We start from the raw sequence: 27,257 nt of genomic DNA, 5'->3' as shown, positions 1-27,257 counted from the left end.
CTAGGAGAGCTATAGCTGGATCACATGGCAAATCTATTTTTAGCTGTCTCAGGAACCTCCACACTGATTTCCACAATGGCTGGGCCAGATTGCATTACCACCAACAGTGTACAAGGGTTCCCCTTTTTCTGCATCCTCACCAACATTTATTGTCATTTGTTTTCTCAATGGTAGTCATTCTGACAGGAGCGAAATGGATTCTCAAAGTAGTTAAAAAATATTTTTATTTATTTATTTGACAGAGAAAGGGCGGGGAGAGAGAGAGAGTGAATATGAATGGGTGCTCCAGGGCCTCCAGCCACTGCAAACAAACTCCAGACGTGTGCGCCCCCTTGTGCATCTGGCTAACGTGGGTCCTGGGGAATCGAACCTGGGCCCTTTGGCTTTGTAGGCAAACACCTTAACCTTTAAGCCATCCCTCTAACCCTCAAAGTAGTTTTAATTTGCATTTCTCTGATGGCTAAGGACGTAGACCACTTTTTAAGATGTTTATATGCCATCTGTATTTCTTCTGATGAGAACTCTTTATTTAGTTCCATAGCCCATTTTTTAAAACTTTTGTTTATTTTTATTTATTTATTTGAGTATGACAGACAGAGAGAGAAAGAGGCAGATAGAGAGAGAATTGGAGCGCCAGGGCTTCCAGCCACTGCAAACGAACTCCAGATGCGTGTGCCCCCTTGTGCACCTGGCTAACATGGGTCCTGGGGAATCAAGCCTCGAACCATGGTCTTAGGCTTCACAGGTAAGCGCTTAACTGCTAAGCCATCTCTCCAGCCCACATAGCTCAATTTTAAATTAGGTTGTTTGATTTTTTTATTGTTCTGTTTTTTGAGTTTTTTTTGAATATTCTGGATATTAATCCTCTGTCAGATAGGTAGTGGGCAAAGATTTTCTCCCCTTCTGTGGGTTCTCTTTGCTCTGTTCACAGTGTCCTTTGCTGTACAAAAACTTTGTAATTTCATGAGATCCCAGTGGTTGATCAGTGGTTTTTATCTCCTGAGAAATTGGGGTTATATTCAGAAAGTCATTGCCTATGCCAATGTGTTGAAGGTTTTCCCCTACTTTTTTTCCTCTACAAATTTCAGAGTTTCAGGTCTGAAATTAAGGTCCCTGATCCACTTGGATTTGATTCTTGCGCATGGAGAAAGACAAGGATCTATTTTCATCCTTCTACGTATAGACATTCAGTTTTCCCAGTGCTGCTTGTTGAAGAGGCTATCTTTTCTCCAATTAATATTTTTATTAAAAAATCAGATGGCTGTTGCAGCCTGGATTAACATCTGGGTGGGTTCAGGTCTTTTTCTTCTCTGACATGGTCCTGGTGCATGGGTGTGATCAGCCAGGTTTGATGATAAGTAAACATGGGTGAGGTGAATCGTGCAGACAGGAAGCTCAGCTGGCCACGGATACCTCACAGAATTCTTGGGCACTTTTTGTTTGTTTGTTTTGAGGGTGGATCTTGCTTTAGTTCAAGCTGACCTGGAATTCATTCTATAGTCTCAGGCTGGCCTCAAGCTCATGGCGATCCTCTTGCCTCTGCCTCCTGAGTGCTGGGATTAAAGGCTTGTGCCACCACGCCCGGCTTTGGGGGGACTTGTTGGATGTTGTCCCTGTTAGCCACCCTCAGTTCACGGAGCTACCAAGGGAGGAGTCAAGAGGCAGCTTTAGACTTTTCTCGAGTCCCTGGCTCAAGATGGACACACGCGCACATACCACATTTAAAAAAAAAAATTTAAATTTTTAAATTTTTTTGTTAACAACTTCTATGATTATAAAAAATACCCCATGGTAATGCCCTCCCTCCCCCCCCCCATTACCCCTTTGAAACTCCACTCTCCATCATACCCCATCCCCTTCTCAATAAGTCTCTCTTTTACTTTGATGTCTTTTCCTCCTCTTATGATGGTCTTATGCAGGTAGTGACAGGTACTGTGAGGTCATGGATATCCAGGCCATTTTGTGTCTGGAGGGAGCAGGTTGTAAGGAGTTCTGCTCTTCCTTTGGCTCTTACATTCTTTTCGCCACATCTTCCACATTAGACCCTGAGCCTTGGAAGGTGTGATAGAGATATTGCAGTACTGAGCACTGTGGTCACTTCTTTCCAGCACCATGGTGCCTTCTGAATTGTCCCAAGGTCACTGCCATCTGAAAAGAGAAGATTCTCAACCAAAAGTGAGAGTAGCATTAATGTAAGGGCACATACCACATTCTTGCTTGCTGAGGATGCCATTGTAGTCCTGAGGAGGTAATTATTGCACCCACGTGAGTTATTGTTTCCAGAAGCCAAGGAGGCCTTATTATGAATCCTTTCTAGGTTTGTAAACTGCAGACACGAAAGGAAACTCCGTGATGGCATGAGCAGAGGGTGGACATCACCTCCTGGCCAACATCAAGTGGACAACAGCAACAGGAGAGTGTGCCAAACACTGGCATGGGGAAACTGGCTATATAAGCCCGCCCCCAACAATACACCGCCTCCAGGACGTTTCAATTCCCAAATTTCTACCAGCTAGAGACCTAGCATTCAGAACTTATAAGTTTATGGCGGGGGGGGGGGGAACACCTGAATCAAACCACCACTCATGGGTACTGAGGAATTGAACCCAGGCAGTTTGGCCTTGCAGGCAAGCACCTTAACTGCTAAGCCATCTCTCCAGCCCCTACTAGTTTTTTTTTTTTTTTTTTAATTGTTGTTGTTCAGTTGAAATTATGTCAGTTGTCTTCCTGGAATTGGGTCTATTGGAACCAAAATCCAGGCTGAGGGTTGGAGAGATGGCTTAGCAGTTAAGGCATTCGCCTGCAAAGCCAAAGGACCCAGGTTCAATTCCCCAGAACCCACGTAAGCCAGCTGCACAAGATGGTGCATGTGACTGGATTTCATTTGTAGTGGCTGGATGCCCTGGCGTGCCCATTCTCTCTTTTTCTTCCTCTTTCTCCCTTTCTCTGCCTCTCTTTCTTAAATCAATCAATCAATAAATATAAATAAAATAAAACCCAGGCTGACCAGCAGTTGCTGCTAAAGGTTGGGCCGTCATCTCTGCCCACAGGCACGCTTTGAGGAAGGGAGCTTCTTGGTGCCCCCTTCTGGACACTGCGTGGTGTGTCCGCCTGGGTTCTGAGCCCCATGACCTTGAACCCCCCTTCCTTCTCTTTTTGTGCCTGTTGGGGACCAGCAAGATGAAATGCAAAGAGGGAGGGAGGATTGGCTTTTGTACCAAGAATGGACCGGTTCCCTTGCCTGTTGACTCCCAGCCAGCAGACAGCCTCTTAGGGTTCTCATGGTCCCCAGAACATGCAGCGCTAAGTGTGGGGCTCTTTGTTTGGGGGTCGCCAGGATAGCAGCCCACTACCACACGTGGTCCCCGTTCCTTTTGAGTCTTGAGGATGCAGAGCCAAGCAGTTTCATTAGAGCAAGCGAGGGATTGCATCAGATCAAAAACCCACCGGGCTCTGAACCACCAGAGCCCTTCATTCAGGGCGTTGGGGGGCTGGATGAAAGCCCACCCCGCCTCCCACCCAGGGCAGCAGATGGTGGCAGCCGTGGTCTTGCCAGGGCCTCTCGTTTGCTGCCTTTGGTCAGGTTGAGATGAGCCCTGCGCTCCGGGACTCCAGAAAGCTTTCAAGCACTCAGCATCATAGGACGGAGGCGAGGGGAAAGAGATCCAACTTTTTGTTTCTCTTCTCTGGGGGGCCTCGAAGGTGGTGGGGGGGGCAGTGGTTGCTGGAGCTTAATGAGTAGGGGAAGAGAGTCCCAGAGACGTATGGAGTGGTCCCTTGATGTCACTTACGCCACAGACCTGCTCCCTCCCAAATGATGATTTTTCTCCTCTGTATATCTTATCACAGTTAAGAAAAGAAAAAAAGGCTGGTGAGATGGCTTAGCGGTTAAGGCGCATGCCTGCGAAGCCTGAGGACCCTGGTTCGATTTTCCAGGTCCCACTGTCAGCCAGATGCACATGGTAGCGCATGCATCTGGAGTTTGTTTGCAGTGGCTAGGGGTCCTGGCGCACCCATTCTCCCTCTCTCTTTCTCTCCCTTTCTCTGTGTCTAATAAATAAAATAAAATAAAATAAAATAAAATAAAATAAAATAAAAATCTTGAGGGCTGGAGAGATGGCTTAGCGGTTAAGAGCTTGCCTGTGAAGCCTAAGGACCCCGGTTCGAGGCTCGGTTCCCCAGGTCCCACGTTAGCCAGATGCACAAGGGGGCGCACGCGTCTGGAGTTCGTTTGCAGAGGCTGGAAGCCCTGGCGCGCCCATTCTCTCTCTCTCCCTCTATCTGTCTTTCTCTCTGTCTGTCACTCTCAAATAAATAAATAAAAAATGAACAAAAAATTAAAAAAAAAAATTAAAAAAATAAATAAAAATCTTGATCCAAGCGTGGTGGTGCATGCCTTTAATCCTAGCACTTGGGAGGCAGAGGCAGGAGGATTGCCTGAGTTAGAGGCCAACCTGAGACTACAGAGTGAATTCCAGGTCAACCTGGGCTACAGTGCGACCCTACCTTGAAAAGCCAAAAATATAGAGCCTGCATCTTTTCTGCTGTCTGTGCTTAGGCCGGAACGTGGCTCTGGCTGGACACTGGCCATTCTCTTCCTGTGGTCTTGCCCCACCCTGTGCTCTTTGTGGTAAGCTCAGAACTTGCCACTAATGCCTTGCTGGAGAAGTCACCTGCAGGGGCCCTCCCTGGGTAATGGCAGGCTTCCCAATCAGGCCCGTAGGGGAGGGAAAGATACAGGGATCTCACTGTAGCCCAGGCTGACCTGGAATTCACAGTGTACTCTCATACTGGCCTTGAACTCACAGCGACCCTTCTGCCCCAGCTTCCTGAGTACTGGGTTTAAAGACATGCGCCACCACGCCTGGCACAAAGGAATTTCCATGTTCTGAGTTTGTCCTTTGAGCCGGCGTTCCCAGGATCACCTCTCCACACATGGATGTTCCTAGCTCTGGGAATCCCACCTGGGTCTCTGATGGGTACTAGCCTCTGAGCACCCCCTTTTCCTTCCCGTGCTCCCCTTTCCACGGCCTCATCCATTACATCTGCCTTGTGTGGCAGGAGTCACTATAGCCTAGAGGTAAGCTCTGACATGCATGGGTTCAAATCTTGGCTCAGCCAGTTGCTGGACATATGGCTTGGAAAAGTTATTCAAACTAGTTTTCTCATTTTCTTTCTCTCTGAAGTGGGGGTCAAAAAAAAAATAAACCTTTTGAGGAGATGGCTTAGTGGTTAAAGCAAAGCCTAAGGACCCAGATTTGATTCGCCAATGCCCACATAAAACCAGATGCATAAGATAGTGCATACGTCTGGAGTTTGTTTGCAGTGGCTGAAGGCCTTGACACATCCATTTTTGTTTCTTTCTCTCTCTGTATCTAATAAATAAATAAATATAAATATATATGTTTTTAAAAAAAAACTTTTTTTTTTTTTTTAAATTTTTGAGGTAGGATCTCACTCTAGCCTAGGCTGACCTGGAGTTCACTGTGTTGTCTCAGGGTGGCCTTGAACTCACGGCGATCCTCCTACCTCTGCCTCCTGAATGCTGGGATTAAAGGCGTGCGCCACCACGCCTGGCTACCTTTCTTATTTTTGGTTAAGATTGAGACACTCCATACTGTAAATTAACTATCTGCTGTTCTGTGGCTTCTGCACATGTGTTCATGGGGCACATGCATCTACACATATGTGCATATGCCACATGCACACCACACCACACGTACCCTCCCCCCACTTGCGAAAAATAAAAATAAAAGGCAAACAAGTGAGCAAATGAGCTAGGACACGGAGGTCTGAGAATGTTCTAGCAGGTTATGGAAGCACAGAACAGGAACAGGGAGGGGCGACGGGACAGCTTTCACAGCAAGTGAAAGGGGAACACTGGGGTGATGTGCAGAGAATGTTTTTCAAGATCTGATTTTTTGCCAGGTGTAGTGGCACACGCCTTTAATCCCAGCACTTAGGAGGCAGAGGCAGGAGGATCGCCATGAGTTCAAGGCCACCCTGAGAGTCCGTAGTGAATTCCAGGTCAGCCTGGGCTTTTGCCAACTTCTGATGACATTTTTTTGGCATGCGTGTGCACGTGTGTATGTATGTGTACAGCATGCGTGGTATGGTGTGTGGGCAGATGTAAGCGCCCATGCACATGCATGTGGAAGCCAGGGAAGAATGTCACGTGTCCTGCTCTGACATGCGTCCGTGTTGTTTCCTTGAGATAGAGTCTCTCATTGAACCTGGGGCTCCCATTTGCATTGACTGGCTGACCAGTGTGCCCTAGTGATTCTCCTCTCTCCACCGCCCTCAAGACTGGAGTTACAGGTATGTGTGACCACGTCTTCATTCTTTTTTCTTCCTTTTGGTTTTTCAAGAATTCACTATGTAGTCTTAGGGCGGCCTCATGGCAATCCTCCTACCTCTGCCTCACAAATGCTGGGATTGAAGGCGTGCACCACCACGCCCGGCTCACAACTTCATTCTTATTGTATTTATTTATTTGATAGAGAGAGTCAGATAGAGTAGAGAGAATAGGCATGCCAGGGCCTCTAGCCACTGCAAGTGAACTTCAGATGCACGTGCCCCCTTGTGCATCTGGCTTATGTGGGTACTGGGGAATTGAACCTGGGTCCTTAGGCTTTGTAGGCAAGCTCCTTAACTGCTGAGCCATCTCTCCAGCCCCATTCTTTTTAAGGTAGGTTTGGTTTTTCAGGGTGAACTGGAATTCACTCTGTAGTTCCTGGCTGGCCTTAAACTCATGGCGATACTCTTACCTCTGCCTCCCAAGTGCTGGAATTAAAGGTGTACACACCACGCCCGGCTACTGGTAATGTTTCAGTGAACACATATTGCTATTAAAGCTAGATAGCATGTTAAGGATTTCTTATGCTACCCAGAGACACACAAACACCTATTCTTAAGAAAGGAATTTATTTCACATCAGTGAAACTTCAAACAAAACAAAACAAAAATCATTACTGGCCTTCACTTGAGTGATCTTTGTTATACATAATTTAAAAAAGAGGTAGGAATTGGAAAAACAAGACCCCATAAGGTAAAGTCATCAGTTCATACTAGCTGGTGCCCTCCACGGGCTGTCAAAAAACCTGTAAATTCCACATTGTTTTCATAAAAATATTAGAACAAAAACAATGAGAAACCCTGTCACCCTTTCAAAGTTCAGTTAGTCCAAACTATCCTCTCTTGCATGGTGGGAGATGCGTTAAACGCAAGGCATGGTCTTACTGTTAAAAACAACCACAACCGTGTTTTAGATAAGACTTCCTCTATGCTTCCAGTCTCATCATTGGCAGCTTAGAAAATACCTTTCCCAATTCTGAAGCCTTCCCCACCAAGGACCACCCAACGGGGTGTCCTCCCTGGGGGACAGAGGTCAAGGGCACACACTGGGCTCAGTCCATTCTCCCCTTGCTTTCGGACCTCACATCTTGGTCTGCGTGACAGGCTCCGATGTGGGATCCAGGTTGCTCTTGTCTGCGTTCTTTTTCTTCTCATCCTCATCAAACTGAGCTTCGACCTCTGCTGGGTTGACGTACGTGTAGAACCGAGCCATGATGGCGAATATTACACACACAACCAGAAGCAACGCAGCAAACAGGATATACTCAGCCCACTTCGGAGGAATGGAGCCAGGGAAAGGGGAAAACGAAAAAAAAAATCACAAATCAAATGAACATAATTGCATGTCTATTTTCTTGCTAGGTCTAGGTGGAAAGTGCTTTGAAATTAGATTATTATGGAGAATTGCAGGCAATCAATATAGACAGTGTCTGGTTAGCTTGCCTCAAATGCCCGAGTGCAATACTTTTCTAATAGCATGGAGGTGCCAAGTCACAAAACTCTTAGAAGATGAGAGTATTTTCTCAAACACTTAACCTTCAAGGTTATGGCTGGAGCCTGAAGGATGGGGTCCAGTGAAGACCAAGGAATGACCTTGTGTTTACTGAGTGTGTTGAACACCACCGAGATCAGACCCCTGTTAACCCTCGGTGAGAACCTGAGCTAACACATTAGCTCACCCTTTGGTGGATTTTATTTATTTATTTATTTTGGTTCATTATTTATTTATTTATTTGAGAGCGACAGACATAGAGAGAAAGACAGATAGAGGGAGAGAGAGAGAATGGGCGCGCCAGGGCTTCCAGCCTCTGCAAAAGAACTCCAGATGCATGTGCCCCCTTGGGCATCTGGCTAACGTGGGACCTGGGGAACCGAGCCTCGAACCGGGGTCCTTAGGCTTCACAGGCAAGCGCTTAACCGCTAAGCCATCTCTCCAGCCCCCTTTGGTGGATTTTAATATGGTGTGGTCATTTGAGTATATAGCCCCATAGGCTTGGGTGTTTAATTAAAATTGAGCTTGTGGGCTGGAGAGATGACTCAGTGGGCAAGGCACTTGATTACAAAGCCTGGATGCCTGGGTTCAATTCCCCAGTACCTACATAAAGCCAGATATACAAAGTAGCACATGCATCTCAAGTTCATTTGCAGTGGATAAGAGGCTAGGGGTCTTGGTGTGCTCATTCTCTCTCTCTTCTTTCTCTGCTTACAAATAAATAAATACAATATTTCAAAAAAAATGAAGCCGGACATGGTGATGCATGCCTTTAATACCAGTATTTTGGTGGCAGAGGTAGGAAGATTGCCATGAGTTAGAGGCCACCCTAAGACTACATAGTGAATTATTCCAGGTCAGCCTGGGCTACAGCAAGACCCTACCTCAAAAAAAAAAAAAAAAGAGTGGGCTGGAGAGATGGCTTAGTGGTTAAGGCACTTGCCTGAGAAGCCCAAAGAGCCAGGTTTGACTCTCCAGGTTCCACATAAGCCAGATGCACAAGGTGGCACATGCATCTAGAGTTCGTTTACAGTGGCTGGAGGCCCTGGCACACCCATTCTCTCTCTCTCAAATAAATAAATAGAATAGATAAATAAAATGTTAAAAAAAAAAAAAAGAAGTCAGGCATGGTGGCACATGCCTTTAATCCCAGCAAGCGGGAGGCACAGGTAGGAGGATCACTATGAGTTTGATGCCACCCTGAGACTATGTGATGAATTCCAGGTCAGCCTGGGCTAGAGTGAGACCCTGCCTTGAAAAAAACAACAAAAAGAAACTGAGCTTGCAACATGAGCCCCTAGCAGGCAGAGCCCTGCTACAGGGGGTGAATGTCAGTGGGGGCAGATCTTGGAGTCCCTCCCTAGCTGTGGGAGAGCAGTATGGGAGCTTTGGGGGTTTGCGCTTGCTGGCGTTGGTGTCTGCCTGCTGTTGTATCCCTCAGCTTGGATCTGTGGAAGACAGCAGCTTCTTCCGCCATTGATGGAGTTCCCCTGGATCTGTAAGCCTGACATCAACCCCTTCCACCCATAAGCTGTGTCTGGTTGGATGTTCGTTCCCAGCAATGTGGAGCTGACTGCCACACCAGGGGCAGAATGAAATTGCTGTGGTAAGAGGAAACTATGAGGCTGATCTTGTGTGTAGCAATGCTGAGGAAGGAGTGTAAGTATCAGAAAAGCCCTCATTTGAAATTGGGGAGATGAGCAAGAGTGCTGCTTCCATGCTGAACCTGACAATCAGCGCCAGGGTGAAGGAGAAAGACCCTGACGACACTCAACACCTACCAAAGCAGAGACCCGGAGGCTCTAAGAGCTCATCACTGAAGTAGACTTAAAACCCACCCACCACGGCTCAGGGAATTTTGTGGAAGAGGGGGCAGAAAGACTGTAAGAGCTATAGGTTGACACATCATGCCCAGAGGCAGTCCCTTCCCCCCAAAATAACTGACAGCTGGTCCCACAACACATAATCCACAACCCCATGGGGCACACCTGTAACCCCACTGAGGAGTGTCCCCAATGGAATGGGGGAAGGGATGAGGGATCAGAGGGTACCAACACATGATGTACTCATATAAAATATGTTGTTAATAAAAAAAGTAAAATTAAAAAAAGAAAAGAAAAGCCTTCATTTTATGATAGCCGGAAAAATTAAAACCACCTCAATGGCCTTGGCTTTGGTTATTATGAAAGTTTCTAGATAGGATATCTATCTTGTTTCTTTCTTCTGGTGCTGGGGATCTAACCCAGGTTCTTGCGCATTCGAGGCCAGTGTGGTATTACGCAGCTACATCCACAGACAACATGTCTAGTTCTGGGCACTGGAACTGTATTTATAGAAGCCAGGAAAGCATTTTCCTTTCCTAGTAGACTACCTTAGAGCATGTGTGCTTTAATAGGTTGTTTTGCCTGTCAGTTTCCAAGTGTGTGCCACTGAGTGGAAATGAGAATCAGCACGCACTTTGCCCCAAGGCTATCAGTGTCAGTCCTGCCTGGCCCGTCTGGCCATGTTAGCCAGCCAATAGCCCAAATAACTGTTACTAGGGAGAAGCGTGGCAATGACCACTAATAGATGAGATTGGCACATCCAGGAGGATCCGAGGTCATCCTTGGAGACATAGGGAATTTGAGGCTGGCCAGAGCCACGTGAGACCCTGAATCCCACACGCAAAGGACAGGCACATCCAATTCCTCTTGCCCACGTACCTGTTTGCTGAAGTGGCCGGCCCCTGCCACAATGAGCACGATGATATTGCCCACAGCCACCGTCAACAGCCACCCTGCTTGAAGCACTGACTTCATGTTGGAAGGGGCCTGAGAAGCAAAGCAGAATGAACCCGTGCGGATTCGAATCTCAGGCCAGGAGAATGCGACCGCCCTCACTTCACCAAGTTTCCCAAAAGTGCCCGTTAGGGGTCAGGTTTAGTTGAGTATGCTGACTTATACCTGCAGTCCCAGTACTCTGGAGGCTGAAGCAGGAAGATCATGAGTTCAAGGCTACCCTCAGCCATGTAGCAAGTCCCTGTCTCCAAATAAAGATAACTAAGCAGGGCTGCAGAGCTTGCTTAACAGTTAAGGCGCTTGCCTGCAAAACCTAACGACCTGGGTTTGATTCCCCAGTACCCACGTAAAGCCAGGAACACAAACTGGTGCCCGCATCTGGAGTTTGTTTGCAGCAGCTCGAGGCCCTGGGGTATTCATGCTCTCTGTCTGTCTGTCTGTCTCTCTCTCTCTTTCTCTCCTTGCAAACAAATAAATATTTAATGAATAACTAAGTAGGACTGGAGAGATGTCTTAGCAGCACTTGTCTGCAAAGCCTAAGGACCCAGGTTCGATTCTACAGTATCCACATAAGCCAGATGTACAAGGCGGCACATGTATCTGGAGTTCATTTGCAGTGACTAGAAGCCCTGGTGTGCCCATTTTCTCCTCTCTCTCTGTCTCTCTTAAATAAATAAATAAAATAGCTAAGTAAATAGATAAATATGAAGCCATCTGTGACATGCTTTTCTCCAAGTGGAGGCCAGTCTCTGGGCTGCAAGTTCATTCTCACATCTTCTTTGCTATGTTCCCGAAGCTCTTTCCCAGGCTTGGGTCACCCATACCAGTTACGCCTTGTTTAGCCTGTGTGGCCATCACAGAAAGGGGTTACCTAGTCCTGTCGACCTTATTTATGACAAAAATTGAAAGCAATAGAAATGTTGTCATGCAATGCATTTCACTGTGGTTTTGACAGTTTAGAAATTAAGTCCTAATTTGGGTATCAACAAAATTTGTCTTATTAGCCAAATATATTTAAAAGCACTTTTTTTTTTTTTTTTTGAGGTAGGGTCACACTCTAGCCCAGGCTGACCTGGAATTCACTCTGTATTATTCTCAGGGTGGCCTCGAACTCATGGCAATCCTCCTACCTCCGCTTCCCGAGTGCTGGGATTAAAGGCGTGCACCACCGTGCCCTGCTGCAAAATGTTTTAACTTAAATATTTTTGTTTATTTATTCATTTTGAGAGAGAGAGAGAGAAAGAGAGACAGAGGGGCAGATAGAGAGAGAATGTGTGGGCCAGGGCCTCCAGCCACTGCAAATGAACTTGAGAGCATGCACTACTTTACATGGGTACATGAAGTACTGGAGAATTGAACTCTAGTCTGTAGATTTTGTAGGCAAACACCTTAACCACTGAGCCATCTCTCCAGCCCCTAACTTCTTAAAGCTAGGCCTGATTTGATGTGATTACCGCAGCTACAAAGCCCTTCAATATAACAAGGACATGAGCCTGTAAAAGAATATATAAAAATGATATACAAAGCCAGGTGTGGTGGTGGTGCAGGCCTTTAATCCCAGCACTGGGGAGGCTGAGACAGGATAATCGCCGTGAGTTCGAGGCCAGCCTGAGACTACATAGCGAGTTCCAAGCAAGACCCTACCTCAAAAACAAACAAAGAAACAAACAAAAAGAAAAGAACAACAACAACAAAAAGAGATATACAAGGAAAATAATGACAGCATGTGGTTGAGGCAGGAGAATTGTGAGTTCAAGGCCAGGCTGAGTTATATAGAAAGACTCTGTCTCCTAAAACCCAACCCAACAAAACAGCCTATAAATATTCAGCTAATGATTTAAATCAAGCCCCCAGCGTGTCCTTGTGAAGGCAGGGTGACATAAACAACAAACGAGACCTGGGAATATGAGAACTCCAATCCTGTAACGGAGAAGACCACCTCGCCACAGGTGAGAAGAAAATACTGCGGGATTTGCAGAGCCATGTTAACCGTGTTGGGTGCAATGTCTTCAAATTCCTGCACTTCCGGGCAGCCATTACTCTAAACAATAAAGGCAAAAAAAAAAGCAACATGTTGAAACTGGAGTGGACGTATCTTCTAGAATTCGATTGTCCAAGCAGGCGAGTTGAGTTTGACCTAGGATTAAGTCAGGCAATTGATCAAGCGAGTGCTCATTTCCTATGGACCTATGCAACATTGGAAGTCCATGCAACGTTGGAAGTCCATGCAACATTGGAAGTCCATGAAACATTGGAAGTGTGAGCAACATTGGAAGTCCATGCAACGTTGGAAGTCCATGCAACATTGGAAGTCCATGCAACATTGGAAGTCCACTTTGTTAAAATATTGCCACCTTCGACCTCTGTAAGTTACTGAAGCCCATGTTAATAGTCCGAAAGGAAGTATTAAATACTGGTTGTTGGACCACAGACGCTGTCCCTTTAAGAGGACAGATGTTAATCCTTTGGCGACAAAGTAGCCATGCTCCCACGCCCCAGAGAAGGCTTGCCAGCCTGAGCTTGCAGCAGGATCAGTAGACTGATGATTTCATAACCAATCCTACGCCTTCTTTCAGCCCCTAATAGTGATAGCCCGGGTCACTTACACCTTGCAGCAAGTCCTATCCCTACCTTAGAGGCCCCTTCCCCTTAAAGGGTTGAAATAGTAAGGAACTTCTTTGGTTCTGAGAGCCTCTGCCTTTAACCATCTTGAGAAACTCCCACCACAGGGAATTCCACCTAAAGGCCTGTCTTGAAGCAAGTAGGAATCATTACCACTGATCCACAGGAACTTTTAGTCCCCGTAACTGAGCCTGCTGAAGTTTCTTCTCCAGTCAACTGACATCTATACAATACGTGAGGGAATTTAGCGGTGAGTTGGATTAATCCCAAATCTATTTATTGTTTTTATTTTATTTTATTTCATTTATTTATTTGAGAGTGACCGAGAGAGAAAGAGGGAGAGAGAGAGAGAGAGAGAATGGGCATGCCGGGGCCTCCAGCCACTGCAAACGAACTCCAGATGCATATGCCCTCTTGTGCATCTGGCTAACGTGGGTCCTGGGGAATTGAGCCTCGAACTGGGGTCCTTAGGTTTCACCAGCAAGCACTTAACTGCTAAGCCATCTCTCCAGCCCCCAAATCTATTTATAACACAACACAATACAATTCCTCTAGTGAAGTCGTGAATATGTCCTTAGCATTTGCGAGGATTTGCGAGTTACTAACATTATTTTTAAAATATTTTCTTTTTATTTATTTGACAGAGAGAGAGAGAGACAGACAGAGAGAGAGAGAATGGGCGCGCCAGGGCCTCCAGCCACTGCAAACGAACTTCAGACTTGTGCGCCCCCTTGTGAATCTGGCTAACATGGGTCCTGGGGAATGGAACCTGGGTCCTTTGGCTTTGCAGGCAAACGCCTTAATTGCTAAGCCATCCCCCCAGCCCCCTTCTTTCTTTTTTAATACTAACCTCCCTTTTGATCACATAGGTATAAGCACTGCCAAAGCCCAGGCTGGATGACTGGAACTCACGTGGACAGCCTGGTGGAATCTCTGCTGAGTCCACTGTGAAGTGTTTTCTATGAAAAGAAAGAGTAATAGGGGAGACTGTGCTTGCTGCTGAAGTCCTCAATGTGTAAACCATTTGAAATAAAAAGGCCCCAAGCAGCTGGGCTTGGTGGTGCCCAACTTTAATCCCAGCACTGAGGAGGCCTAGGTAACAGGATCGCCATGAGTTCGAGGCCACCCTGAGACTACTGAGTGAATTCCAGGTCAGCCTGAGCTAGAGTGAGACCCTACCTCAAAAAGCAAAACAACTAAACAAGCAAAAAAAGACCCCAAGAGACAAAACAAAACAAAAATAAATAAGTAAGTTGTTTAATTGGGTGGGTGTGGTGGTGCACATCTTTAATCCTAGCACTCAGGACGCAGAGGTCGGTGGATCACCTGCCATCCAGAGACTACATAGTGAATCCCAGGTCATCTTGGGCTAGAGCGAGATCCTCCCTCAAAATAGATAAATAAATAAACAAATAGACCCGTCACCCTCGAGCAAAGTGCACAGTAAAGGTACTTACACTCCAGAAGGAAAAAACTGGTAGTTGCTGGCATTATAACTAGTGATATTGTACACTTTCCCACTCATTGTGACATTTAGCATCTCGTTGAAAGTACTTACAAATCTGAAACAAACAAAAAAAAATGTGTCTTGTAACAGAGCCATGGAATTATTTATACTAGGTCACGGGACATGCCCCTGAGCAGGGCTTTGTCCCCCCCAACTTTTTTTTTTTAATTTTTATTAACATTTCCCATGATTATAAAAAAATATTCCATGGTAATTCCCTCCCCCCACTTTCCCCTTTGAAATTCCATTCTCCATCATATTCCCTCTCCATCTCAATCATTGCCCCCCAACTTTTTAAAATAAACTTTTTAATATATTTTATTTATTTATTTGAGAAAGGGGGGGAGAGAATGGGCATTCCAGGGCATCCAGCCACTGCAAATGAACTCCAGATGCATGTGCCACCTTGTGCATCTGGCTTACGTGGGTCCTGGAGATTCAAACCTTAGTCCTTAGATTTGTAGGCAAGCATCTTAACTGCTAAGCCATCTCTCCAGCCCTGGACTTATTTTTTTGAATTTTATTTTATTTAAGAGGAGAGAGAAAGAATGAATGGGTGTGCCAGGGTCTCTTGCTGCTGAAATGCACTCTAGATGCATGTGCCACTTCGTGCATCTGGGTTTATGTGGGTTCTGGACTTATTTTTAGACTTACCCTAGTACACAGAAAACACAGACTCATAAATATGATAAGTATGATAAACAGCAGGAAACCAACTGAAGGTGTAATCAAAAGTAAAAGTTAATCTTATCACTGTTTATATTAACAAATCCATAGATAGCATTTGAATACTATTTTGTGCTTAGTGCTGAATTGTGAAAATTAAAATCAGAAATTAAAAAAATATTAATTAATTAATTAATTAAAGAGAGAGAGAGAGAGAGAGAGAGAATGAGCGTGCCAGGGCCTCCAGCCACTGCCCCTTGTGTACATGTGTGTGGGCACATGTATAAATGGATAGCAGAGGTCATCCTCAGGAATGCTGTCTACGTCTTTGAGATTAAAGACTTTCTTGTTTTCTTTTTTGTTTTTTTGAGGTAGGGGCTCACTGTAGCTCAGGCTGACCTGGAATTCATTATGTAGTCTCAGGGTGGCCTTGAACTCATGTTAATCCTCCTACCTCTGCTTCCTATGAGTGCTGGGATTAAAGGCATGCACCACCACGCCCAGCTTTTTGGTTGGTTGATTTTTTTTTCCAAATTTTTATTAACAACTTCCATGATTATAAAACTATCCCATGGTAATACTCTCCCTCCCCCACTTTCCCCTTTGAAACTCCATTCTCCATCATATCCCCTTTGGTTGATTTTTTTTTTTTTTTGGTTTTGAGGTGGGGTCTCACTCTGGTCCAGGCTGACCTGCAATTAACTATGTAGTCTCAGGGTGGCCTCAAACTCATGGCAATCCTCCTTCCTCTGCCTCCCGAGTGCTGGGATTAAAGGCATGTGCCACCACTCCTGGCTGGTTGATTTTTTTTTTAAATATTTTATTTGAAAAAGATAGAAATAGAGAGGCAGAGAGAGAGAGAGAGACAGAGAGAATGGGTGCACTGGGCCTCTAGCCACCACAAACCAACTTCATACGCATGTACCACCTCATGCATCTGGCTTACATGGGTACTGAGGAATTGAGCCTGGGTCCTTAGGCTTCACAAGCAAGCACCTTAAGTGCTAAGCCATCTCTCTAGCCCCGATTTAACTGATTCTTAGAAATACCAAACCAGCCGGGCATGGTGGCGCACACCTTTAATCCCAGCACTGGGGAGGCAGAGGTAGGAGGATTGCCATGAGTTCCAGGCTACCCTGAGACTACATGGTGAATTCCAGGTCAGCCTGAGCTAGAGTGAGACCCTACCTCGGAAAACAAAACAAAACAAACAAAAAGAATACCAAACCACCTATTCTTTTATTCTTGGGACAAACTCCATACATGTCTGTCCTGCTTACAACTAACTTTATTATGGGGTTACATGTCAAGTTCCATTAGAAACTGAAAGAATGTATGTTTTAAAGAACTCATCATACCTGATTCCATTTTCTCCTTTTTCTGGTTTCTCGTTAAGGCCATCCTTTATCTAAGATATAAAAAATGTAACATGAAACCATTTCTAATATCTAGTTCACTGAAATAAACTCACATCAACATCTTGGCCTTTGCAAAAAAAAAAAAAAAAAAAAAAGATGCTGGCCTTGTCCTAAGAGCTAAGGATTCCATTTCTTTTTTTTTAATTTAATTTTTATTAACATTTTCCATGATTATATAAAAATATCCCATGGTAATACCCTCCCCCTCCACACTTTCCCCTTTGAAATTCCATTCTCCATCATATTATCTCCCCATCTCAATCACTGTACTTACATATATACAATAATATATACAATACCAACCTATTAAGTACCCTCCTCCCTTCCTTTCTCTTCCCTTTATATCTCCTTTTTAACTTACTGGCCTCTGCTACTAAGTATTTTAAGGATTCCATTTCTTCAGCTGTTTTTACTCTATGTTAATGTAAGCTTCACTGTGTTTGATCTTGTAATGTCAATGGTTCCAAGGAATATTACTCTCAAACTGGGCATGGTGGCACAAGCCCTTAATCCCAGCAAGAAGGATCGCTGTGAGTTCGAGGCCACCCTGAGACTCCATAGGGAATTCCAGGTCAGACTGGGTTAGAGCAAGACTCTATCTTGAAAAATCAAACACACAAAGAAGCCCTCCAACCCAAGGTCTTAAGCCAGGCGTGGTGGCGCACCTCTTTAATCCCAGCACTCGGGAGGCAGAGGTAGGAGGATCTCCATGAGTTCGAGGCCACCCTGAGACTACATAGTGAATTCACTATGGTCTTACTTTGAAGTCCAGACTAGCCTTGAAATCCTGATTCTCCTGCCTCTGCCTCCTGAATGCTGGGAATACAGGTGTGTACCACCATGCCTAGCTCCTACTTATTTTTTTTAATTATTTATTTATTTATTTGAGAGCGACAGACACAGAGAGAAAGACAGATAGAGGGAGAGAGAGAGAATGGGCGCACCAGGGCCTCCAGCCTCTGCAAACGAACTCCAGACGCGTGCGCCCCCTTGTGCATCTGGCTAACGTGGGACCTGGGGAATCGAGCCTCGAACCAGGGTCCTTAGGCTTCACAGGCAAGCGCTTAACCGCTAAGCCATCTCTCCAGCCCATCCTACTTCTTTTTATTTATTTATTTTTAAAGTTTAATTTCATTTTTATTTTGTTTTTTTGAGGTAGGGTCTCACTCTAGCTCCGGCTGTGTAGTCTCAGGGTGGCCTCAAATTCATCCTTCTTCCTCTGCCTCCTGAGTGCTGGGATTAAAGGCATGCACCACCACACCCAGCTCCCACTTCCCACTTCTTTAAAAAAACAATCATAACCCTTCTTATCCACCTGTCAAACTTTCACTAGAATTCAAATGACTTGTGTTCCTGAAGAAGGAAGGGAAATAATATTCTGTGCAGCTAAAACCAAGTCACAGCAGTTCCTTCAATGTCACAAAGCGTCAAGCTTCTAGGGTCCAGTACTTACCACTCGGTGATTGACGGGGGCCCATACCAGAAGGGTGTGGCGATGGCCCTGCTCCAAGTGATGAGTTACTGGAGTGACTGGTGATCCAGGAGAAGAAATGTTTATGCTTGTCAGCTTGTCTGCATCAAAAGTCATGAATTCATTCGTCTACACAGCGGGGAGAAAGGTGTAGTTCAGACTGGAGTTGCTGCTCTGCACCGTGTGTCTGAACCCTGTAATGCCATGTTAATTTGGCATTCCACATTCCCAAGCTCATTCATAGCTACACACATCTAAAACTTTACGTGGGAAGCTGGCATCGATTTGCCTCAGCCTCCTGCGTACCTTTCATAGACTCACTCTGTCATGAAACTCTTTTCATATTGCCAGAAGAGCTCTACTTACCTATTTTCATTATTATTAGTTTTGTTTTTTCGAGGTAGGGTCTCACTCTAGCTCAGGCAGATGTCACTATGTCGTGTCAGAGCCTCTAGTCACTGCAAACAAACTCCAGATGTGTTACCTAGTGAATCTGGCTTTATGTGGGTACTGGAGAGTTGAACCTGGGTCCTTAGGCTGTGAGGCAAGACCTTAACTGCCAAGAAATCTCTCCAGCCCAAGAATTCTACTTAATTTTTTTTTCGATTTATTTAGTTGCAAGCAGAGAAAGAGAGAGAGAGAGAGAGAGGGAGGGTGAAGACACACACACACAGAGAAGAGAGAGACAGAGAATGGGCACACCAGGGCCTGCAGCCACTGCAAATGAACTCCAAATTCATTTACCACCTTGTACGTCTGGTTTTAGGTGGGTACTGGGGAGTTGAACCTGGGTGGTCCTTAGGTTTTTGCAGGCAAGCACCTTAACCATTAAGCCATCTCTCCAGCTCAAGGACTCTACTTTTCATTAAACATTTGAATTTTACTTGGCCCCATTGAAATGAGTGTGTGGACATTAATTCTACTACTGCATAAAGGTGCATCCGGGAGACTAGAAAGATGGCTCAGGGCTGGGTATGGTGGCGCACATCTTTAATCCCAGCACTCGGGAGACAGAAGTTGGAGGATCGCCGTGAGTTCGAGGCCACCCTGAGACTACATAGTGAATGCCAGGTCAGCCTGGACTAGAGTGAAACCCTACCTCGGAAAACCAAAAAAAAAAAAAAAAAAAAAAAAGATTGCTAGTTACAAGGTCCAAGTTCATGATCCCAGCCAAAACAGGACAGAGAGCAGTTTGGACGAACATCTCTGAAGTGAGAAATCAGGTCTCGGAACTGCCCAGGCTCTGAAGGTGATTCCAGTATGGACTCCAGGTTGGGAATCTCTAGTCCAGGATGACTAGAGCAGAGGTTCCTGACCTTGACATTGTGGACACTGGGCTAGATATTTCTTTGTTCTGGAGGCTTCTACATATGAGATGCCAATACTACACTCCTAACGGCAGCTACAGAAAATGCTTTTAAAGCCGGTATGGTGGCGCACGGCTTTAATCACAGCATTGGAGGGGCACAGGTAGGAGGATGGCTGTGAGTTCGAGGCCACCCTGAGACTACATGGGTATGCCAAGGTCTCTAGCCACTGAAAATGAACTCCAGATGCATATGCTGCCACGTGCATCTGGCTTACGTGGATTCTAGGGAGTTGAACCTGGGTCCTTGGGCTTTGCAAGCAAGCACCTAAATCACTAAGCCATTTTTCCAGCCCTTAATTTTTTTAAGCCCTTAATTTTTTTTTTTTTTTTAAGCCAGGTGTGGTGGTGCACATCTTTAATCCCAGCACTTGAGAGGCAGAGGTAGGAGGATCACTGTGAATTCGAGGCCAGCCTAGACTACATAGTGAATTCCAGGTCAGCCTGGGCTAAAGAGAGACCCTACCTTGAAAACCCCCCAATTATTTTTATTTATTTCTCAGGAGAGGGAGGGGGACAGAGAGAGGAGAGAGAAAGGAGGGGGAGAGAGAAGGGGAGAAGAGAGAGGATGGGCCCAATAGAGCTTTCTGCCACTGCCAAGGAATTCCAGATGCATGTACTACTTTATGCATCTGGCTTTATGTGGGCACTGAAGAATCAAACCAAGGGCATCAGATGTTGCAAGAAAGTATCACATGGGAGCTTGTGAAAGCATGCCATCTCCAACCTGCTGAGTAAGTCTGTATTCTCCCAAATTCCCAAGTGATCTGTACTTATATTTGAGTTGAAGGCCCACTGGTCTAGGATGGAGCCAGCATGGGATCAAGAATGACATGTCACCAGGCTGGAGAGATGGCTTAGTGGTTAAGGCGCTTGCCTGCAAAGCCTAAGGACCCAGGTTTGAGTCCCCAGTACCCACGTAAGCCAGATGCACAAGGTGGTGCATGCGTCTGGATTTCATTTACAGTAGCCACAGGCCCTGACATTCCTATTCTCTCTCTCTGCCTCTCAAATAATAAATAAATAAGCAAATAAATAAATAAAATATTTAAATAAAAGAATGACAGGCTGGAGGGATGGCTTAGCAGTTAAGGCGTTTGCCTGCAAAGCCAAAGGACGCAGGTTCGATTCCCCAGGACCCACGCTAGACAGATGCACAAGGGGGTGCAAGCATCTGGAATTCATTTGCAGTGGCTGGAAGCCGTGGCATGCCCATTCTCTCTCTCCCCTCTTTTCTTTGTCAAATAAATAAAAATAAAATATTTTTAAAAAAGAATGACATGTTCCCATCCTGGGCCAGCGTCAGGATTTATACAAGGGCCAAGACAATTAACTCCTTCAAACTAATGTAACCCAGGTGAGCATAAGCGACAGGAAGTTCCATTTCCTTCCACTTACCTGAGACATTTGTTGGAGTGTCACCGTCTCTTGGGGAAAATATATCGTCATGTTATTATTTCCTATGTTCAAGACTTTTATTTGGACTTGATTTCCTCCGGGAAAGACTGGAAGAGTTTTCTGAGCAACAGAAAAGAGAATTGAAGAGAAAGGAAGGGAGGAGGATAATTAATAGGTTGATATTGTATATATGTAAGTACAATGATTGTGATGGGGAGGTGATATGATGGAGAATGGAATTTCAAAGGGGAAAGTGTGGGGGTGGGGAGGGAGGGAATTACCATGGGATTTTTTTTTATAATCATGGAAAATGTTAATAAAAATTTAAAAATTAAAAAAAAAATAGAAAAGAGAATTGACAGCGAGGTCTTCAGTGGAGGGCAGTGCCACCGAGCCCTGGAGTCATGTTCCCTCCCGCCCTCCGAAGGACGTGTCACACAATCCACTAACCACTGGTCACTTACAGAACAGCAGCGGGAATTATTGAGCCTTAAACAAGGAAGACAATCTCACTGTCATGAAAAGGCTGAGCTTTAAAGACACATTACACTGAATGAAATAAGCCAGTCACTAAAGGACAAAAACTGTTTCTTTAAGAAATCGAAAGACAACCATAAAGTGAGGGAGGGAAACTGACTCTCATCTAGGGTTATGCATTACATCACTCCTTTCTTTCTTTCTTTCTTTTTTGGTTTTTAGAGGTAGGGTCTCACTCTAGCTCAGGCTGACCTGGAATTCACTCTGCAGCCTCAGGGTGGCCTTGAACTCACGGTGACTCAACTACCTCTGCCTCCCGAGTGCTGGGATTAAAGGCATGTGCCACCACACTTTACTTCTTTCTTTTTTAAATATCTTTTTATGAGAGAGAGAGAATTGGCACTCTAAGGCCTCCAGCCACTGCAATTACAGACGTGTGCACCATTTTGTGCACATGTGTGACCTTGCACACTTGCATTACCTTGTACATCTGGCTTATGTGGGACCTGGAGAGTTCAGCATGGGTCCTTAGGCTTCTCAGGCAAGCGCCTTAACCGCTAAGCCATCTCTCCAGCCCATCATTCCTTCTTGAACCAATATCTGATCTCGGGCTAATTGCATTGTATTAATTTAGCACAAGTGAACGACAGATGTGTGGGTTAGTTTAGAAACTAGTCGTTATTAGAAGCACTCAAATCCAAACTGTGTTTTTCCATCTAGAAGACAATTAGACATTCTGAAATGCTATTTGTGGATGGTGGTGTAAGATCCTCAATTGCTAAGGACCCAATTCTACAACCTACCCCCAATCATGAGAGCTGCATAGTAAAGTGGAGGCTATTTACACAACTTCTTTCTTTTAAAAAATAATTTTATTGGGCTGGAGAGATGGCTTAGCAGTTAAGCGCTTGCCTGTGAAGCCTAAGGATTCCCCAGGTCCCACGTTAGCCAGATGCACAAGGGGGCGCACGCGTCTGGAGTTCGTTTGCAGAGGCTGGAAGCCCTGGTGCGCCCATTCTCTCTCTCTCTCTCCCTCTATCTGTCTTTCTCTCTGTGTCTGTCACTCTCAAATAAATAAAAAATTTTTTTATTTTTATTTATTTATTTGAGGGAGAGAGAGAGAGAGAGAGAATGAGCACACCAGGGCTTCCAGCCACTGCAAATGAACTCCAGATGCGTGCGCCACCTGCTGGCTTACGTGGGACCTAGGGAATCGTACCAAGGTCCTTTGGCTTTGTAGGCAAGCACCTTAACCACTAAGCCATCTCTCCAGCCCTGCGTAACTCCTTTCTGAACCCGAAGGAAGCCCATACATTGGACAGTGCTCGCTGATGGAAAGGGGCCCTTCTTCCTCCTGTGTCCCTGAATCCATAGCCTCAGGGCCTCCTACCACTGAAGAGTCCCTGGCTTTCCCTACCCCAGTCCCAGAGGAGGAAGGTTCTGAGCCCAAGGGAACACTCACATCGATTTCCACCTGCACGATGGCAGCCACCACAAAGGCCATGGATGCCAGGAACATGCCCACTGTCATCTTCTTCAGAGAGCTGACCGGGAGGAGAAGACAGTCACACAGATAATCGCCACACAAAACGACGCCTTCACCCCCCACTCACCCCGCGGAACAAAACCAACTTCACTGCAAAGACATAGGAGCAGGAAGGCGCTCTCATTTATTTTTATTTTATTTATTTATTTATTTTTGAGGTAGGGTCTCGCCCTAGCCCAAGCTGACCTGGAAGCCCAAGCTGACCTGGAATTCACTATGTCGTCTTAGGGTAGCCTCGAACTCATGGTGATCCTCCTACCCCGGCCTCTCAAGTGCTGGGATTAAAAGTGTGTGCCAACACGTTTGGCTTTTCTTCTTTTTTTTTTTTTTTAATTTATGACAGAGAGAGAGACAGAATGGGCTCGCCAGGGCCTCTCACCCCCACAAGCGAACTCTAGATACATGCACCACCTCATGCATCTGGCATACATGTGTACTGGGGAATCAAACCTGGGTCCTTAGGCTTTGCAGGCAAGCACCTTAACTGCTAAGCCATCTCTCTAGCCCTGCATTTTTCTTTTAAAGGACATTTTCAAAAACATTACATACAAATAGCTCTTCAATTTCATTCTTTAAAATCCCATCACCTCGCCAGGCATGGTGGCACACACCTTTAATCCCACCACTCAGGAGGCAGAGGTAGGAGGATCCTAGTGAATTTGAGACCAAGTTTGGGCCTACAGAGTGGGTTCCCGGTCAGCTAGGGCCAGAATAAGACCCTTGGGGAAAAAAAAGGGCTGGAGAGATGGCTTAGAGGTTAAGCGCTTGCTTAACCCCAGTTCGAGGCTCGGTTCCCCAGGTCCCACGTTAGCCAGATGCACAAGGGGGCGCACGCGTCTGGAGTTCGTTTGCAGAGGCTGGAAGCCCTGGTGCGCCCATTCTCTCTCTCCCTCTATCTGTCTTTCTCTCTGTGTCTGTCACTCTCAAATAAATAAATTAAAAAATAAAAATAAAAAATAAAGGCATGTGCCACCACGCCCGGCAAGAACGATTAAAAAAAAAAAAAAAAAAACCACATCACCAGCTGGGCCTGGTTATCTGGGCTGTAATGCCATCTACTCAAGAGGATTTCAAGTTCATAGCCTGCCTGGCCAAGGCGAGACTCCGTCTCAAAATAAAAAGTAAAATGTAGCTCAGTGGTTGATCATTTAGCTAGCACATGTTAGGACCTAGGTTCAATCCTCACAACAAATGAATAAATAACCCATCAACTAGGTGATAGTATGCCCCTCCCACGGAGGCTTCTAGAAGCAGAGCGAGTGCAGGCCTTGGCAGAGTCCTGGACCCATGGCACCTCAACCAACCCAAACCAACCAGCCACCTACGTGAAATTGAAACCACACTTGGCAATCAGAGGGTAAACGACGGCGTCTACGATGGGAACCATGACCACTATCAGGATGGCGTTCACGGTCTGCGGATGAAGGGACAAGCTGGTAATAGCTAACTCGATGCCAAGGAGCGCTCGGATCTCTGGAAGCCATCCGGGCAGTTTCTCCTACCTGCATCTGATCTGGCTGGATTTCAATCGCTCCCTAAAAGAGAGGAAACACAGTCTCACTGAACAATGTCCCGGCAGGGAAGGAGAAAGGGACTAAACCAAGAGGACCCAAGACTTACAATTTTCCCAGACATGGCTGTTGCTTGCAGCGTCCACCTGGAGCCCTTAAAAATGAACACAAGTGGGCTGGAGAGATGGCTTAGCGGTTGAGCGCTTGCCTGTGAAGCCTAAGGACCCCGGTTCGAGGCTCGATTCCCCAGGACCCACGTTAGCCAGATGCACAAGGGCGCGCACATCTGGAGTTCGTTTGCAGTGGCTGGAGGCCCTGGCACTCCCATTCTCTCCCCCCCCCCCTCTCTCTCTGCTTCTTTCTCTGTCTGTCACTTTCAAATGAATAAATAAAAATAAACAACAAAAAAAATGAACACAATTGATGCATCGCTGGAGAACGTGGTTCCTGCTGAATCTTTCCTAAATCATGACTCAAGTGTGATGGGCTTTAAAGTTGTTTCTGCCATCAAGGTGGGATCCTGGTTCTGTCCTCCTAGGTAGACGGGAACCAGCTGCCTTTCTGTTATGCAGCAGTGTCCCGACCTCCAGCCCCTGGGGAGGATGCAGGAGGCATGACTCTGGGGTGCAGCTCCCCTTAGGGGTGATGAAAGCACACTGCTGAGGTTATGGGAACGCATGGCACTGCCTTGTAGGGTAGCTGTTGAAATTGTGTTTTACTGGAATCGGTGTCCATAGAGCATTGACTGTACAAAAATTATCTTCTTTTGGTTTTGCTTTTTCAAGGTAGGGTCGCTGATCTAGAATGTAGTCTCAGGGTGGACTTGAACTCTCAGCGGTCTCATTCCTACCTCTGTCTCGCAAGTGGGATTAAAGGCATGTGCCACCATACCTGGCTTTATTTGAGAGAGAGAGAGAGAGAGAGAGAGAGAGAGAGAGAGAGAGAGGGAGAGAATGGGTGCACCAGGGCTTCCAGCCACTGCAAACAAACTCCGGATGCATGTGCCATCATGTGCCTCTGGCTTATGTGGGTCCTGGGGAATCAAACATGGGTCCTTAGGCTTCACAGGCAAGTGCCTTAACCCCTAAGCCATCTCTCCAGCCCACAATACAATTAACTTTTGATTGTCAAGGTGGGAGAAGTGTCAAGATGAATCTTCATTGAGACAATGATGGCTTTCAATCGGGGTGGGCTAGTTAAAGTCAATTTATTTATTTATTTTGGGTTTTTGAGGTTTGGTCTCTTTAGCTCAGGCTGACCTGGAATTTACTATGTAGTCTCAGGGTGGCCTTGAACTCATGGCGTATGCCACAACTCCCAGCTAAAGTCAATTTATTTTAAGGTAAGATGTCCCTATATGGTAATTTCCATGGAAAACTAAACACTGTTTCCATGTAAACCCACCGATTGAATGAGGAAGACATCATAGAAAGTTGGGAGGTCTACCTCTGTTTCAGTTCTTTCTTTCTTTCGTTTTTTAAAATTTTTAAAAAGTTATTTATTTGAGAGAGAGAGAGAGAGAGAGAGAGAGAGAGAGAGAGAGAGAGAGAGAATGGGTGTGCCAGGGTCTCTAGCTGCTGCAAATAAACTCCAGATACATGCACTACCTTGTACATTTGGCTTTATGTGGGTACTAGGGAGTCGAACCTCGATCTTTTGGCTTTGCCAGCAAGTGCTTTAGCTGCTAAGCCATCTCTCCAGTGGCCCCTCCCCACCGTTTCAGTTCTTGGTATATGCCTGTCACCAAGTTCTTTCTATACAATGTCTAATTTGGGCTTTATAGTCTCAAGATGAAGATTATAACCTGTTCACAGCAGCTACAAGCTTGTAGCCCAAGTCGTTAGGGGATGAGTGTATTTCTAGAGCAAGTCCGATTAGAGCTGGGCTCTCGTCCAACTACAGACTGCATCTCTGGCCTGAGGAAGGTGGTCTAAACCTGGAGCTGACAAATAAGGAGATGCATATGCATGCTCAATTTTTCCCCCAAAGGGTGATTCGCCCTTGCCATAATCCTTGTACAAAAAAAAAAAAAAAAAAAAAGCATGTGCTCACATGTTTATTTTTAAACTTCAGTTTCTAGAAGAAACAACATCTCATGGTTTTGGCTGCTGCATACCATGTACATTGGCTTGTCTGTGTGCTCACAGCCATAGGAAGAGCAAAGTGACATTCACCCACGGGCCCTGCTCTGAGAAGGAGCCCAAGCATTCCATGTTAAAGAGGGAGATACCACGCCCTTCTCATTTCAAATATTCCATGAACCCCATCAAAGGCAAACAGCTACCTCTGCTCACAGTGTTTTTTTTTTTGGGTTTTTTTTTTTTTGGGGGGGGGTAGGGTCTTACTCTAGCCCAGGCTGACCTGGAATTCACTCTAGTCTGAGGGTGGCCTGGAACTCCTATCTCTGCCTCCCGAGTGCTGGGATTAAAGGCACAAGCCGCCACCATGATTGGCTCTGCTCATAGCTTTGATTGACTAGAGTCCCTGAGCTCTGAGGAAATCTTCCCCGTGTAACCAAACTCCATTTTCTCCAGTCTTGTAACAGAAATGTGGATAGAAGCTTCTAGAATATGATTTTTTTTTTTTTTTCCGAGGTAGGGTCTCTCTCTGGCCCAGGCTGACCTGGAACTCACTATGTAGTCTCAGGATGGC

At 45.7% G+C, this 27,257-nt stretch overlaps 1 protein-coding gene across 1 annotated transcript in view; it reads right to left on the bottom strand.

Annotated features, from left to right (window-relative positions):
• Positions 1-7,091: 7,091 nt before the first annotated feature.
• Positions 7,092-27,257, bottom strand: part of Slc15a1 (solute carrier family 15 member 1) — a 58,587-nt gene continuing 38,421 nt past the window's right edge. The window contains exons 12-23 of the mRNA XM_045145848.1: positions 24,715-24,759; positions 24,597-24,629; positions 24,420-24,508; positions 23,011-23,092; positions 21,072-21,191; positions 18,290-18,436; positions 16,777-16,826; positions 14,703-14,807; positions 14,096-14,204; positions 12,521-12,664; positions 10,549-10,656; positions 7,092-7,627 (exon numbers count right to left, since the gene is read on the bottom strand). Coding sequence (XP_045001783.1) covers positions 7,436-7,627; positions 10,549-10,656; positions 12,521-12,664; positions 14,096-14,204; positions 14,703-14,807; positions 16,777-16,826; positions 18,290-18,436; positions 21,072-21,191; positions 23,011-23,092; positions 24,420-24,508; positions 24,597-24,629; positions 24,715-24,759 — 1,224 coding nt within the window. The 3' untranslated portion in view covers positions 7,092-7,435. The remainder of the gene's footprint in view (positions 7,628-10,548; positions 10,657-12,520; positions 12,665-14,095; positions 14,205-14,702; positions 14,808-16,776; positions 16,827-18,289; positions 18,437-21,071; positions 21,192-23,010; positions 23,093-24,419; positions 24,509-24,596; positions 24,630-24,714; positions 24,760-27,257) is intronic.

Source organism: Jaculus jaculus, chromosome 3, assembly GCF_020740685.1.
Source record: "Jaculus jaculus isolate mJacJac1 chromosome 3, mJacJac1.mat.Y.cur, whole genome shotgun sequence".
Taxonomy (NCBI): Eukaryota; Metazoa; Chordata; class Mammalia; order Rodentia; family Dipodidae; genus Jaculus; species Jaculus jaculus.
The sequence above is the reverse complement of the archived record's forward strand: the minus strand, read 5'-3'. Positions and strand labels throughout refer to the sequence as shown.